Source organism: Planococcus citri, chromosome 2 (genome assembly GCF_950023065.1).
Source record: "Planococcus citri chromosome 2, ihPlaCitr1.1, whole genome shotgun sequence".
Taxonomy (NCBI): Eukaryota; Metazoa; Arthropoda; class Insecta; order Hemiptera; family Pseudococcidae; genus Planococcus; species Planococcus citri.
In genome coordinates this window covers 19055179-19073011 of record NC_088678.1, presented here as the reverse complement: position 1 = coordinate 19073011, position 17833 = coordinate 19055179, and the positions used below count along the sequence as shown (strand labels likewise).

General features: G+C 34.4%; 1 protein-coding gene across 1 annotated transcript; it reads left to right on the top strand.

Moving 5' to 3' along the window:
* Window positions 1-9330: 9330 nt before the first annotated feature.
* Window positions 9331-17640, top strand: LOC135834892 (procathepsin L-like). Its single transcript, XM_065348871.1, has 6 exons — window positions 9331-9640; window positions 9742-9894; window positions 16489-16686; window positions 16830-17012; window positions 17094-17262; window positions 17363-17640. The coding sequence occupies exons 1-6, from the start codon at window positions 9509-9511 to the stop codon at window positions 17572-17574; spliced, it is 1047 nt and encodes a 348-aa protein (XP_065204943.1). The 5' UTR covers window positions 9331-9508; the 3' UTR covers window positions 17575-17640.
* Window positions 17641-17833: the final 193 nt, after the last annotated feature.

Sequence of the window (17833 nt, the reverse complement as noted above, 5' to 3'; positions counted from 1 at the left end):
ATATTGTGTTTCACTTAGATTTTCATCTATCTTCTTTTCAATTCTGGCATTTATGATGGAGAGTAGTAGCTTCAGTGCGTGGCTCATCAGTGCGATGGTTCTATATTCAGAGCATTTTTGCGAGTTGTTCCTTTTTTGGTATTGGTACAAAATTTACTGCTTTGAAGTCCTTAGGCAGAGTGCCTTCATCGTATATTTTGTTTATTATCTTCAGCAGCTCCTTTTCATACTCTGGTGTTAAATGTTTGATCAAGTCTGCTGGTATGAGATCTTCTCCCACTGCTTTGTGTGCTGTGATTGGTCGGTTTCATTATCAACAAACAAATTTGGCCCTCGATTAACATTACGTTAAATGGGGAATTTAAAATCTATAAAGAAATTATGAGAAAGGTTGTATGATATTAGGGTCTTTTTCAACGCAGAATCCGAATTTAACAAGCGTTTTCCTCATTTCTTTATAGATTTCAAATTCCCCATTTAACGTAATGCTAATCGAGGGCCAAATTTGTTTGTTGATAATGAAACCGACCAATCACAGCACAGCTGTCCGTCAAGTGACGTCACTGTGACGTTTCATTGAAATCGTCTATTGATCATAAAATGCAAAAAAACCAAGAGAAACTGCCAATTGTATGGTCATTCGTAGAGTTCTTTGAAAATTAGTTCGAACGAGATCGCCCGAAGCCAAAACTTAAGCTTGCCAATTTTTGAAAATTCAATTATTAAACATTTTCAGGGATACATAATTGATGCAGTTTTAAAGTGAATGGTTCGTGAACGAATTGATTCGGTTTTTGTGAAACTATAGTATGGGAATTGATCTGATTTCAAGCGAGGCGAATCGAATCCTTCACCAACGATTGGTGATAGAACAATATTGATTTATTTCTAGATGAATTATTGATTCATTCGCGAACGAATTGAATAATTTTTTGTGAATCATTCGCGAACGAATTGAATTATTTTTGGTGAATCATTCGCGAACAAATTGATTTGTATAAAAGACTCGTTTACGAACGAATTCAATTGTATAAGTGACTCGTATGCGAAGGAATCGATTATTTCAATTTATTTTTTGTGAATCAATCGCGAACGAATTAAATTATTTTTGGTGAATCATTCGCGAACGAATTGAATACTTTTTAGTGAATCATTCGCGAACGAATTGATTTGTATAAAAGACTCGTTTACGAACGAATTGAATCAATAAATTAATTTTTGGTGAATCATTCACGAACAAATTGAATAATTTTTAGTGAATCATTCGCGAACGAATTGAATAATTTTTAGTGAATCATTCGCGAACGAATTGATTTGTATAAAAGACTAGTTTACGAACGAATTGAATCATTAAATCAATTTTTGGTGAATCATTCACGAACAAATTGAATAATTTTTAGTGAATCATTCGCGAACGAATTGATTTATATAAAAGACTCGTTTACGAACGAATTGAATCAATAAATTAATTTTTGGTGAATCATTCACGAACAAATTGAATAATTTTTAGTGAATCATTCACGAACGAATTGAATAATTTTTAGTGAATCATTCGCGAACGAATTGATTTGTATAAAAGACTAGTTTACGAACGAATTGAATCATTAAATCAATTTTTGGTGAATCATTCACGAACAAATTGAATAATTTTTAGTGAATCATTCGCGAACGAATTGATTTATATAAAAGACTCGTTTACGAACGAATTGAATCATTAAATCAATTTTTGGTGAATCATTCGTGAACGAATTTATTTGTATAAGTTACACGTATGAGAAAGAACCGATTATTTCAATTAATTTCTGGTGAATCATTCGCGAACGAATTGATTTGTTTTGGTAAATCAGTCGTGAACGAATTGAATTATTTTTGGTGAATCATTCCCGAATGAATTGATTTATATAAAAGACTCGTTTACGAACGAATTGAATCATTAAATCAATTTTTGGCGAATAATTCACGAACAAATTGAATAATATTTAGTGAATCATTCGCGAACGAATTGAATCAATAAATCAATTTTTGGTGAACCATTCACAAACAAATTGAATCATTTTTAGTGAATCATTCGCGAACGAATTTATTTGTATAAGTGACTCGTATGCGAAGGAACCGATTCTTTCAATTAATTTTTGGTGAATCATTCGCGAACGAATTGAATTGTTTTTGGTGCATCATTCGTGAACGAATTGAATTATTTTTGATGAATCATTCCCGAATGAATTGAATTATATACATTTATTATATTTGGTGAATCATTCGCGAACAAACTGATTCGTACAAGTGACTTGTTTGCGAACGAAACGAGATTCATTCAATTAATGTTCTATGAATCATTCACGGACGAATTGAATAATTTTTACTACTATAAGATGTAACTTTCTTTTGTCACATAGATCGATTATGCGCATTGCACGTACATCTAGTAGACATTCATCTGAGATGATATGATGCCCAATTGTGAAAAATATGAAACTGAGGCAGATTATTTTACGTAATACGTACCTAAATCAACAACATTACATACCTATTTTACAGGTCATTTAGAGCAATAGGTGAATATTCACTTGTTGACACAACTTTCATAATTGAAATCTGAAAAATGAAATCACGAGAACATTCATTTTTATTGAATTACACCTGCATTATGGGTATAGGTACGTACACCTATTAAAATGAAAAAAAATTTTAGTACATACTCTCGTTCTTATTGAAATTTATCCTGTAGGTCGCAGTGATAAATAATCGATGAGATGTCCGCAAATCTCTCATTTTATTCGTTATGCTTATACCTTATGATCATTGAATTAACAATGTATCGAGTCCATAGTCATCTTACTCGTCAACAGTACAACGCTTTCCAAGGGTAAGAATAATACTAATTTTTTTTAGCAAAATTTCGTTAGAAAATTTCCAGCATTTAGAATGCAAACAACATTTTTCAGTAAACCCATTGTGCAGATGTCTCAATCAGAGCGTGACAGGATATGCAATGTAGTAGCTCCAAAAATAAACATGCCTATTACACGCAATCCATTCATTTCAATAATCAAGCTCTGCAAAATTATATTGGACTCGAACTCACCACCCGGGGTTGACAGTGTTGTAGAAAGCTTATCGGTATGTGACGACGCTCTACATTCTTTTTGTTATGGCAGAGGGCAATCGAAGAATGGTGTTTATCAATATCCGTCCGCCGAATTTAAAAACTCAATGATGGAGTGCTATGCAAATGATGACCGTGCTAAGAATATTAATGGTCCTTTATGAACATTCCTTCAAACCAGACACTTTGGAAGTATCGGTGCTTCTCAAGAAAAACCTCACCATGTATCTACATATCTCCTGAAACAGACGAAGTTTGGAAACTAATAGATAGTCATTTAAACTCATAATGAAATTATACTATCCTACCATTTATCAGTTTAATAATTTTTCTCAGTAAAAGGGATACCGGTAAAGTGAAGGGCACCCTCTGAATGTTTGAATTTGGGGAAATATTTCAGAGCTTAGTGAGGCCTGTTTTTTGGTCATTACTGCCAATTTTGAGATGAAAAAATTTTCAAAACACAAATTCGCCCAAAAATAAGCCATTATATTATTCCAAAAATTAGAAACCTGAGAAAAAGATACTTTGTTTCTAAATTTCTGTAGGTACCTGGAAAATCAAGGTTCACAAAATAAATGTTAAATGTAATTAAAAAGTTCTTCTTTCTCGCTTACCCATGTCCGGACATTGCAACTATGAAATACTGGCAACCAGTTCCCTCCAGCTATCTTTGTCTTCAACCCTACTTGTGCATTCTCCCAGCTACATTTTGGCAGCTTTCTTGATCAAGTACGTGTATCAGGTGGGTGATCATCTCCTTCCTCTCTTACCTTCTATGTGACCTTGGACTGTCAGCTTTTCCAGGTTGTCATTCTCACGACATGTCCAAAATAGCATAATATCCATCTCCTGATAACTGTGCTAAGTCTGTCATTTACTCCCAGTTATTTGCATATTGACACTTTTGTTCTTTTCTGGTCCCATGATATCCTCAGCATGTGACTGTAGCAGTACATTTCAAATGCATCGATTTTGTCTTGATCTGCCATGCATATTGTCCAGCATTCTGAATGATGTTTTTAGTGCCCATTCTAAGGCCTGATGGACTTGGAGTATGCCACATCTTATCCTGCATATTGTATTGGATCTACCTCAACATGTAGGCGTTGGTTTTGTGGTGTAACTCAAGTTTGCAGCGCTTCTGCAGCAGAAAAAGTAAACCGACTTATTGCCTTTGGGAAAAAACGATTTTTCATGTTTTCATATTTTATGTGATAGAACCAGTGTTACAAATTGATGTAAATCAACTCTAATTAACAATACAAAAGTATATGACCAAAAAAATTGATTACAAAAAATTTTACCAGTACTTTTAATAAAAATAGAGTATCAATTGAAAAAAAAAAGATTTTTGATTTAAAAGAAAATCTTACCACTATTTCGGCAATAAAATTACAAAAAAATGTTTGATTTGAAAACATTTGTTATTACCTCTATTTTGGAGATAAAATTAACAAAACAACAAACAAATTTTGGTTGAAACATTTTTTTTTTATTTCATATGATTGGAAAATGAGTAGTTTCCATAGCCAGTTTTGTGGATGGAAAATACATCTTTAACGCAGCCATCTAAACATGTATGGAAAACAGTCACTTTCCTCCCTAGGGAAGAAAGTAACTGTTTTCCACACATGTTTACAAATTCAAAATTAACAATTTAAAAATTTCAGCATTTATTTTCCTCTTATATGAAATTAAAATAGTATACGTTACAAGTAGGGTGGTTCAAAGAACAATAGAAAAAACTTCATGCTTCAATTTTTTGAGCTTACCCCCTAGAAGTGTTCCATTTGGTTAGAAAACACTTCACAAAAAAATTTCAGGGCAAAAAAATTATATTTAGAGGTTGCGCACCAGAGTTGAAGGATGAGGAGGTATGAGTGCGTCGAGTGAAAACTTTCCACGGTTGTGCTCTGGGGAATGTAGCGTTGCATTCCCTCGTTGGATTGAAGTAGTATTACACAATGTTATCCCCTCTACAATGTATGATAAGTAAGGCTAGTCCTGTGTGGGCTTTTTTTTAGATGTTATTAATGAAGAGTCAACGAAAATTTTTCAAATCCAAAGCTCATTGAAGGAGGAAATACTCGTACAAAAGATTTCAAAAGTAAAGAAAAAGGTAAGTATGAATTTAAGATTGTATTTCTACCTATTCTATTCTACTTGGTAGTCAAAGGGGGAAAATGTACATATAGGATAAATTTACGTTCAAATATGAATATTTTATAAGATTCAGCACTTCAAGTTGATGTTTTATTGACTATTATTAATTTTAAAGCTGTTACTTCATAAAAATGGAATTTTTTGATATGCAAATTCCAAATTCAAGTTCAAATGAATTCTACAGCCAGAAAATCGTGATCAATACTTTGGAATGGTTGTTTTAAAAATTCAAGAAAAATTAGTATCAATTAATAAGTTGTGGTGGGGATGCCACTCTCAGTATAGGTGCTCCAAATCAACCCTGTCAAGCTTCGTTGCGTTTCCTGCGGCGCTATCATGGGAAGTATTGTGCTTGCGAGCGCTCGTTGCTCTCAACATTCAACGCTTGTGAGCTACCCCTAAATATTAATATTTTTCAACAAAAATGGTGTCTTTTTTTTATCAAAAGGAACAAAATTAGGGGGTAAGACCTTGAGATTTCAAAAAAAATGTTACATGAACCACCCTAGTGACAGGATTGGACAGTAACGCGATTAACTTGTGTGATTTTAGTCGCTCGGCTTGTTAATCACATACTTTCCGCTCCTGTCATATAATGTACTATTACCTCCATTTCAGGGATAAAATTGACAAAAAATAAGTAGGTAGGTATTTATCTACAACACTACCATTTAAAAAATTTTATCTGCATTTTTCTAATAAAATAAAAATGAAAATTAAGTATAGGTATATTACAGTACTATCTACTAAAAAAACAATGTTTACAGCTCTTCTTTGGCTATAAAATTAACAAAAATGAAGCAATCATGACTTATTGCGTTTTGGAAAAACAATTGCAATCCGCAACTTACGTAAATAAATAGGTATTTTGGGTAGGTTAGGCATTAAATAGGTGAGATACAATCTATAAAACACAATGGTGTGAAAAACTTGATTTTCAAAAAAATTGACTTATATTCGCTTTTGGAAAACCACCCATCAATTATACAAGAGGATGGAGAAGATTAGCGTTTTTATAACTCGAGTTTTGTGACGTTTGTGATATCATGGCTTTTCCAGATCCGATTGAGCTTTCCAACTGCTGCCTTTGCTATGGCCAACTTTCTCCTGATTTCTCCAGCTGAGCCTCCCTGATTCGTTATTAACGAACCAAGGTACACAAGTCCTGTACTACTTTTATGTCATCAATCTCCGCAGGTCTGTTCTTGCGCTTTCCATTGAGTATCATTATTTTTGTTTTTCCTTTGTTGACCTTCTGACCTGCCTCGTTGCTGGCTTCTTCAATCTTCTGGAGCATTTTCCTCAGCTCATCAGCTGTTAACTTATTCTTATAAAAAAATTTCGGTTTTTCTTTTTCAAAATACAACTTTATAAAAAACCATCATTGAAACTCAAAAAAAATGTTTAAATCCAAAAATAAACTCCTCGCATAGGAAAAAAACGTTTTTTTACTTCTCAAAATACAAAATTTTGGGAGCTATTGCCCTCACTTCGTTTGGGTTTCTTGACCTTTCTTTTTTAGAACTGAAATTTCTAAAAAAATTCATTAAAATTCTGAAATTTTCTAGCCAAGAAACTCAATCACCTCCCTAAAATATTGTTGTTTCACTTATCAAAATAGGAATTTTCAAGGGCTTTTTTCCACAATGAAAAAATTTTATGTTTGAGGCTTCTAAAAAATTGAAAAATGAAAACGAAAATGTTTTATAAGTCATGATAGGCAATGAATATTGAATACATAATACCTAATTATCCACATATGATATTAAATATGTAGAATAATTGCGTCTTCTCATGTTTTATTTCACATAAAAAAACTCACCTTTCTATTCGGCAAAATTGATATTTTTTTCCTCATATCAGTTAACATTTTTTTATTTTGAAATAATACCTCTCTAATCAAATCTTATTTCCCAATTGCCACTAAATTACAAATACCTACCAGACTTCTGGCTGAATCAATTTGGTAGGTAACGTGCGAACAATGCTTATTAGTCGAAGTGAAAAGTGGCTGCAACTAGGTACAATAAATAACACATCGTTAACTTTCAGTTATAAAGGTTTGTCACAGAGACCGATTGCGCATTGTACATCTATTACTTAGTAGATAGTCATCTGAGATAATCTGACGCACAACTGTAAAAAATATAATACTAACTAAGGCAGATAATTTTTAGTACCTAAATGAACAATAGGTATATGACATATTTTATAGGTCATTTAGCACAATATATGAATTTTCACCTTGTTGACTCGACTATCATAATTGAAATTTGAAAAACAAAACAACAAGAACATTAATTTTTATTGAATTATACCAGAATTATAGGCATAGGCACATCACATCTATAAAAAAGAAAAAAAAATGCATTTTGCAGTGTACTTTTCTTTTCATTGAAGTATATCGTGTAGCGCTGACAATACTTCGATAAAATGTTTTCAAATCTGTCATACTATTCGTTATGTTTGTGCGTTATGATGATTAAATCAACCATGTATCCAGTCCATAGTCTTACAAAAGACCAGTACAAAGGTTTCTTGGGGTAAGAAATAGATTTCTGTTAACGAGATAAATTCGCCGAAAAATTTTCAGCATGTAACAAAATTTTTCAGTAAGCCCATTACACAGATATCTCAAGCTGACCGTGACAGCATATGCAATAAAATAGCTCCGATAATAAACATGCCTGCAGGGCCCCCGAAGTACACATCAACAATCAAGCAATGCAAAATACTGTTTGAAGAAGGGAAAAGTACGGAAGAAAGCATATCGTATTGTGACAACGGCTCCCTACGTTTTTGCTATGGCAAAGGATCATCGCAGTATGGCGTTTTTCAATATCCGTCCTCCGAAGCTCCTCATGAAATGATGCAATGTCGCGCAAATGATGGACGTAATATTGCTGGTGCTCTATGAACATTCCTTCAAACGAGAATACTTTCTCAAGAAAAATATCACCATGTCCTATTCCTTGGAAATCATCAAGTTTGGCAATCAGTTACTAGCATTTATAAACCTACATTTAACCTCATCGTAATATGAAATAAACTATCATACTAGTACTTTTAACAGATCAATTTTTTTCAGTGTAAAATATTTTTCCAAAATACTCCATCTTTGAGGGTCCCAATCTTTTCTTCAGAGACACCTCCGGAGATGAATTTTTTTGTCGAATGAAGGTCTCTGCAGAATTTAATCAAAATCTACCTACTTTGTTTTCGAGATCCGCCTCAATCAATATTGCAAACCAAATTAACCATTCTGAACCATTTTGGTTTGGAGCCTTCATCGAGACTTTAGATTTCTCCAGAATTTAGGATTTTTCCCCCCTCTTTTTTGAACGTACAAGAATGACGCTCAAAGAACAGCTCCTCATTAATCTTAACCATGCTACCGGAAAATGATTCTAAATCATCCCATTTCTGGCAGGTTTATAAAACACTTGGTAAATCATTTCACTAAATTGAGTTTCAATCATTCGCAGAACTAGTGTAATTTTTACCAAAAATCGATTGCAGGTCACAGGTAGAGACAATATTACTTTCAACAGGATGGTGATTAATTTGTAAAAAAAAACAAACAACAAAAAACGAGTTGATGAAATGAAAAGGTCGCGATTATCAGAAGTGAACGGATGAGCAAATGATTGAAAAAAATAGATAAATACAGCAAATTAGATTAAAATTATAATAACTTAGTGTCACAGGAAAACACGTCAAGCACCGCAGAAATAAAAATGAGTATAAATACTGACAAAATTTCCAATCATTTCACAGTATATATGTAGGTAAAGGCTCATTTATAATGGTAATTGAAAAACTACCAAAAGTAATTGAAAAAATGAAATATTCCAACTCTTCAATGAAAAATCACAAAAATTTCAATTACGGATTATAAATGCTTTCATTGAAAAACGACAGATGAACTTTTCAATTACCTATTTTATTTTATGTTTTTCAATTACCATTATAAATGAGGCTTAATTTGTTTCTTATCGGAAAATTAATTGCAAGTTTGAATGGCAAATAGTGTGTTTACAAAGTACGTGTCCATCATACACGTAGTACAATAGGTACGAGTAACTGGTGTAGGTACCTAGATATGTGCAATTTATTAGCAATATCTAGGTACGTTACGTACGTATACAGAGTGCTTACGTCTTGAAGAAACGGTAAATCAATGATGAAATAGTTTCATAAATATTCTCCAGTTAGGAAGAAACTCGACGGATCAAAATGATGGGAAGGTTATCACTTGTGTTATCATTTGTGTTATCATTTTACTGGTTCATCAACATTCAACTATTTGTGTATGGCACTGATTTTGATGATCATGAACGTAACCTGCACCAGTGGAATTCGTACAAAGTATGGATTCTTGTTATTCAAGATGAAAGTTTTAAATATTTTTTCATGCAAACAATGCCTGACCAATGACCGACCATCTTGTTCGATTTGATCCTTGTTAGGTCCAATTCAACAAAATGTACGAATCAGCAGAACATGACCAAAAAAGAATGAAAATCTACATGCATAATTTGGAGAGAATTGCCAAGCATAATGAACATTATGACAAAGGTGAAGTTACATACAAACTTGGTGTGAATCAGTTCGTCGATATGGTATGTACAACGGCATTTCTCGATAACTGACAAAAAAATCCGAATTCAACGAAGAGTATAGTAAACCCTGTGACAATATTTTCAGATCGCATATCACCTCTAACCTTTACAAAAAAAGGGAAAAATGAAATTTATTTTGAAAGTTTTCAATTCCTGAATTTATTAAACTGAATTTCTACACAATTTTTCAATTGATAAACACCCCAAAAAAATAATAGGTACATAAATAAAAAAATAAAAAAACAGGGACAAAAATAGGTGCCCTACATCACTATCATGGTTCAAAATAAAAATCAACGATTTCTAATTTTGCTGAAATGGCAATAAAATACATGATTGTGTAGGTATTTTGATTTTCATATTGAGCAAAATTGACCACATTAACCCTATTGACAATTTCAAGTGGCAGAATGCTAGCAACAGTGCTAGCATGACCATGCTAGCACTGGTTGCACCATTTTGAACACCTTTCCTAGCATATCTGCTAGCAAACTGTTGCCAGCATAATGCTAGGTAAATGGTACTAGCACTACGCTAGCAGCATTTTTCTAGCATTATGCTAGCGATGGTTTGCTAGCAGATATGCTAGTACAGGTGTTCAAAATGGTGCCATTGGTGCTAGCATAGTCATGCTAGCATATTTCTAGCATATGCTGGCATACAATTGGCATAATTCTAGCAGGGGGACTGGCATTATGCTAGCGCCAGTTTGCTAGCAGATATGCTAGTGCAGGTGTTCAAAATGGTGCTACTGGTGCTAGCATGATCTTGCTAGCTTTTTGCTAGCATATGCTAGCATGTGTATAATATGTATAATGCTAGAAGTGCATTAATTTCCTTATAAAAGAATAGGGTATTTTTAATTATGGTACGTTTCCCAAAAATATCCAAAAATGGGCAATTGCCCTACAATGCTAGTTTAGAACTAGCATTGCACTAGCATCTTGTGCTAGTATAAACTGAGTGATTAGTTTGCCAACTTCACTCTTCTTAATTTAAACAGGAAACCGTATTGAGCTTATATTCGACTTGACTACATACTTCATCTATGAGAAGTTAAGTGTATCATAATAAAGAACAACGCTAGCAATTTGCTAGCATTATGCTAGCACTTGACTGCTAGCACCTGGATAAGAGGTCTTTTAACAAAAATCCAGCACCATGCTAGTACTTTGAGTGCTAGATTTACCAAGGTTAGAATAGCGCTAGCAGTAGACTAGTGCAAGTTTACCTGTGATTGTATTTCTAGCATGTAACTAGCAGATTGCTAGCATGTCTTTTGCTAGTTCACCTCATGCTAGCACCATTACAGGGTGCTAGCAATGCACTAGCAATATGCTAGTAGTGACTGTTAGCTTTACTCGGTGGTTATGCTGCTAGCATGTAACCAGCAAATTGCTGACCTGTCTTTTGCCAGTTCACCGCATGCTAGCATCATACCAGTTCTATGCTAGGATGAATTTTCCAATAAAATGTCTGCTGGCAAAGTGCTAAATGCTAACACCATTCTAACTGGTAATCTGCTAGTTGATTCCATGCTAGCACCGTGCTAGTATTCTGCTACTAATGCTAGTATTCTGCTAGTAAAATCGTTGATGAGATAATTATTCTGCTAGGATTAACTGGTGTATGGCTAGTGTACTTTTTACTAGCTCATATCATGCTAGCAACATGGTAGCTTTATGCTAGGAGAAACTGCCAGCATCGCTCGGTAATTATGATGCTAGAATATAACTAGCATGTTGCTAGCATACATTGTGCTAGCTCATCTCAGGCTAGTATTATGGTAGAATTTTGCTAGCAGGAGCTGCTGGGATCACTCAATAATTATGGTGCAGGGTTTTAACTAGCATATCCCTAGCATATATTTTACTAGATAATCTCACATTAGCAATATGATAGCATCATGCTAGCAGAGACAACTGGCATTACTAGGTAATTATGAGGCGCGGGTTTGACTAGCACGTTGCTCGCATACATTTTGCTAGCTCACCCCATGCTAGCGATATGATAGCATCATGTTAGTATGAACTGCTAGCATCACTTGGTAATTAAGGGGCAAGGGTTTAACTAGCATATTGCTAGCATGCATTATGCTAGCTCATCTCATACTAGATATATGATAGCATTTTGCTAGCGGGAAATGCTAGCTTCATTCGGTAGTTTTATGTTGCTAGCATGTAGCTAGCTCATTTCTAACACACTTCTTGCTAGTTTGTATCATGCTAGTAATAAGCTGGCATTTTGCTAGCATGTTATGCTAGTTCATTTCATGCTAGCATAACGCTAGTATCATGCTAGTTTCCTGCTACTCATGCTAGGTGGGTGCTACTAATGCTAGCATTCTGCTAGTAAAATTGTCAATAGGGAAGTAGGAAAAATCGAGGAAAAAAGCGGTAAGTAATCACATTTTTGTTGAAAATCCCCACCCCCCCCCCACTCACTTCCACTTGTCAACTCCAAAATTTCATCTCAGGGCCAATTCTATATTTTCAACTTACCAAGGGGACATTCCATGATTCCACGTCAATTTGACTAATAAGTGGTAATGGGGGGGGGTCGGCATTTTTTTTGAAAATTTTCGTATGGAAAGTCCTTCCGAAGAGATGACCAATGGCGCAAATCGCAGCTCTCTAGCCCTTTTTCAAAGGCTGCTAGGGGTGTCAAAGTTTTCAGTGAACTTGAAATATCATCCATTTCAGCAGTGGATTACTCGATAACCGCGATACCTACCAAAATGGAACTTTTTCCAATAGTAAGGGGGTTTGAAAGGCTTTTTGGAGATATCATGAAAATCAGTGCTGCCATTTTTTTTGTATGAAAAATTAGCTCAGAAAGTTTTAAAACGTTGTTTTCATGATTTAAAACATGAAAAAAAGTTTCAACTGATGAAGTTGACCCATTCGACCCCTATTCTTACGTATACTTTGAAAAGGTTGAAAAACTCTTTCACTCCATAAAATAAACTCATCATGTCATCACAAAATTCAAAAAAATTCAAAAAATGAACAAATTTTAATTTTTTGCAATGAGGCCTATGAGTGTGATTTTTATCAACTTTTTCATCAAATACTGTCAGAAAGAGGTCAAAATGAGACAACTGAATATGGTGAAATATGCCTTAACAGTTATAAATAGATCTTTCATTATATGTACTGGAAGTATAGGTAACGTGGGAACTATGTATACCCTTTCTTATGGCAAGCTATGTACCATTGCCGTGCTTGCTGTAAGAAAGGATCTTCACTTAGCACCGATATCTCGAGCTTGTCGGTACTTCGTCAATATGAGAATAATTACACAGATGTATAGGCAGGACAGGTCCTCCTGTTCCCCACTTCCCTGATTTTGCCCACTTGTCCAAGTGGATAATTAGTGCTTTTAACATGGTTTTTCTAATATTTTAACAATTGCGGTACATTTGGGCATTTAATCGATTTTCTGCAGCATCGATAATGCTTCTTGTTGAAGAGGAGCTTTGTGTATTACATTTCTGTCATAGTGTTTAGTATTAGGGACACCAGCACAAGAGACAGAAAATATGGACAGTATGGGTAAGAGATGGTCTATACCTACTCACATCATTCATGGAACACAAGTGAACGACTAACTGAATTATATGTTTGACTTATTTGTGATTATTTTGAGACTTTGAGTTGATCCATTGTCCAGGAAATTTTTTCATCAAATTATAGTACTTAAAAAAATGTGAAATTTAAAGACAAAAAATGAAGGATGTGGATGGGTGTTTTTTGAGTACATTGAAAACATTTGATGGCGTTGTTGTATCCGATGATTCTGGTGACGCTTCTTCTTCTGGACTATGTAGTAGCGTCAATTTTTACATTGATGATAAGGAATACCTTGGTGAATTTTTAAAACACCTAAAAAGAGATGGCTACGAGTTTAGCAAGAGAATATCTTGCTTTTTGGAAGGTAAGTATCCAAATTTTTTTTAGTGCTTGTATAATTTTATGTACAATTACTATTCTCATTAACAAAGCAATAAATTCATTTCATTTTGTAGGTTCTGTGCAAACTGAAATAAACGCATCAGATGTGAAGATCCCATACTTACTTTGATCATCCTTTCATAAAAGTTCAGACCTTGTACTATGAATGCAGTCACAGTGCAAAGTATTGTATTTTAAATCAAGAAAATAATAATGTGGTAAACTAATTGAATGTCTTGGTGGAATAAGGGCGTTAGACAAAAACCGATTGAAGATTTAAACCTATGTGACTTAGGCAATACTTCACTTAGAGCTTCGCGGTTACGTTTTTTTTAAAGCTTGAAGTGTTACCTTTCATTTCCGTTACTCAACTTTGGCACTCGGTTACGTTAACCCTTTCAAAAAAGCGATTTTCTCACATCGTCATTTTTGTCTAACGCCCTTATTCCACCAAGACCCTCAATTGTGATACAATGAATGACTTATCTACACACTTTTCATGTTTCATTACTATATGTTTGATAGCAACATCAAGATTATTGGGTTTGTAAAAACAAGAAAAGATTCAGAATTCAAGACACAAAAAAAAATGAACTGCCCTGTTGTCAAGGAAAAAAACCAAGGTATGGTGCCCATTATTTTGAATATTGTAGTATTCAAAGTTCATATAAAACGAGATCCTCAATCTTTCTAAGTATTTCTATTTTCAATAGATGATGAATGAATTCCGTAGATTATTGCAATTGTCCAGTGACAAAGATGGCGAACTGGAGGGTAAAGAATGGTATTACTGCACATTTTCGTTGCCAAGGAATCACAAACATCCGATGATGACCGCTTATTTGAATAAAAAATTGGACCCTTCCATCCAAGAAGAGATTAAAAAACTTGTTGAAAATGGCATAACAAATAGGTATGTACTTTGTGAAGGCTGCCTTAAAGAAGTTTGTATCCAAAATGCCAAATGGAAATCACATACCATGGATGTCTAAAGCGTTCTAACTGTTCATTAAAATCATTTCCAATTACATCGCTAAATTTACATTGGAAAACCGAGTAAGCAACATGGATCAAGTTGCATTGCAGTCAAAAGTGAATAAACGGGAAAAGAACAAGTCCTGCAGTATTTTCTGCCATCCATATTCCACATGATACCAAGAATGATTTCTTGCTATGCTATTTGACTTCATGGCAGAAACAACTATTGAAAACATTTGATGGAATCACTCTTCTAGACACTACTTACAAAACTGTGAAATACACCTTATCAATGTTTTGTATTGCTGTCAAAACAAATGTAAATTATTGCATCATAGGAATGTTTATCACTCTCTCAGAATCATCTGATAAAATCAAAGAAGCTCTTGATATTTTCCAATTGTGGAACCCTGAGTGGAATCTACAATACTTTGTTATAGATTACTCTGAAGCTGAAATTAATGCTATAAGATCGGCATTTGGGTGTTATATTTATCTATGTGATTTCCATCCTGAGCAGGCATGGGTGAGATGGATGAGAAAATGAGATAATTTGGACTATGCTTCCAATGAAGAAAAAATTCTGACCATTTTTAGAGCAATTGCAAACAGCTGAAGTGAGTCGGAATTTAATGAGAAAATTAAAGAGCTTAAATTAAAAGACAGTTTTATTTGAAACTCCAAAGCACATAATTTGTAGAGGATAAATGAGGACCCAAAGTACTCGGCTTAGCAGGGAATATATGCCCTCGGTCATTGGTAACACTGTTGGTGAAACAAGTATGGAAATAGATTATGCTCTTAAGAAAGTCATAGCATTTTACCCAAGTTTTCACGTACTGTGCACGCACCGATCTGTTCACATTGTACAACGTTGCACCCCATTGGTTGCTCCACCGCGTGATGACACCAACATGTCATGCGCAGTACGTAACACATACGTGAAATGCCATGACTTTCTTAAGAGCATACTCTTTTTCCATTCTTGTATTAAAGAGCTTTAGTGCTATCTAGTGGATTAGTTCCGTGTACACTGTCTATAGTTCCATGAGATGTGGCAACAACCGAAACAGCCAGCTGTGTCCCCTTCGCAGTTGTCTCAGGTTGCTTAGAGTATAATTAAGAGTAATCACTCTTCTGGATGGATGTCAGGACAACAAGCCTTGAGTAGAACTGCATGGATGCGTGTGTATTTATAGCTCTAGGTACATATCCATTACCTATTAGTAGTGCTTAAATGTGTTCACTGAAGTACCTACCCCAATAAAGTGTTAAAAGTGATTTATCGTCTTTATGTTATTGTAAGGAATCTACGTGACACATGCACAACCTGTAGTATGACATCACCAAAAAGCCTTTAAAAACCCCTAACTAATGGAAAAAGTTCCATTTTGGTAGGCATTGCGGTTATACAGTTATCCACTGCTGAAATGGATGATTATTTCAAGTTCACTGAAAACTTTGACACCCCCTAGCAGCCTTTGAAAAAGGGCTAGAGGGCTGCGATTTTCGCCATTGGTTAGTCCTTCAAAAGGTCTTTCCATATGAAAAATTTCGAAAAAATCGCCAACCCCTTTCCCCTTACCACATCTTGGTTGAATTGATGTGGAATGACCCGATGCTCTTCATTTGTTTCGCTCATTATAAAAAAGTTTGATTTCAGACTTCTGAAGAATTTGAAAAATTATACTTGGTATCTAAAACCGGCTCCAACTTTGCTCAACATAAGAATTTGCGAGTGATATCACCTCTTCTTTCAAAGGCACAAACGATTCCAAATCATGTAAATTGGGTACACGAGGGAGCCGTGACCAAAATAAAAGACCAAGGAAAATGTGGCTCTTGTTGGGCGTTTGCTGCTGTAAGTTACCGCAACATTTTGTAATTAATAACTATTAACGGATAATTTTTTGAGCCATCGAGTTGGTGAATTTGTTCAAAGGACATCATGAGCTAACCCTATAAGTTATGTGATACGACCACCCAGTTCAAAAAAAATTACAGGTTGGATTATTAGAGGGACATTTTTACTTGAAAAATAAAGTGTTGGAAGATTTAAGCCCACAAAATCTCATGGATTGTGTAAGATCAGCTCATGGTTGCGAAGGTGGTACAGTTCCCAAAGCGTTAGAATACGTGAAAGAAAATGGAATAGCTACGGAAGAAGAATATCCATATGAAGCTAAGGTGAGAATAATTTAAATACATCTCGGGTATCTTGTGTACATGTATGAATATATATATTTTTAAAAAAATACTTAATAACAGAACGGAACCTGCAGATACGCTCGAAATGAACATGATTCTTCTCGTACTATAGAAAAATATTCACAAGTAACGCCACTAGATGAAATGGAACTTAAAGTTGCGGTCAGTGCGGGGCCAGTTCAGTGTTCAATGGCTGTTTCTGATTCAGGCTTTCGCTTTTACGAATATGGTAATCAAGTACATATTAAGAAGTTATTTTTAATTTGAAATTTAATGTTCTACACAATACGAGTATGGTTCCTGAATTCATATCCTTTTTCAAAAATCAGGTATCTATGACAGCAAAAACTGTTCTCAAGAAACTACAAATCATACTCTTGTGATAGTGGGCTATGGTACAACAAAGCACACAAAGCAAGATTATTGGTTGGTCAAGAACTCGTGGGGTGTGACCTGGGGCGAACAAGGCTACATGAGAGTAGCTCGAGGCAAAAATGTTTGTGCTATAGAATCAGATAACATATATATACCAAGGTCATAAATTGATAATTGCGACGCTATATTTTTCTTCAAAGCGCATACCTTATTTGAATACTGATTCATACGTATGTACCTATCTATTGATTATTTGAAAAATAAATACTTCAACAAAATTGCAGTAATATTTATTATTTTTTGTTGAATATACTGTGTTGGTTTGCAGAAGGCTGACAAAATGTTAGAAAGTCAACCAGATTTTTTTCAAATTTTTCAAATTTGACATAATGTCAGAAAGTCAGAATTTTTTTTTTGATTTTTGT

Bases quoted from the DNA above. Each gene is read 5' to 3' on its own strand.
- LOC135834892 (XM_065348871.1), top strand. From the start codon at position 9,509: ATGATGGGAAGGTTATCACTTGTGTTATCATTTGTGTTATCATTTTAC. The intron at 16,687-16,829 runs GTAAGTTACCGC...AAAAAATTACAG, and splicing joins CTTGTTGGGCGTTTGCTGCT to GTTGGATTATTAGAGGGACA. The intron at 17,013-17,093 runs GTGAGAATAATT...ACTTAATAACAG, and splicing joins AATATCCATATGAAGCTAAG to AACGGAACCTGCAGATACGC.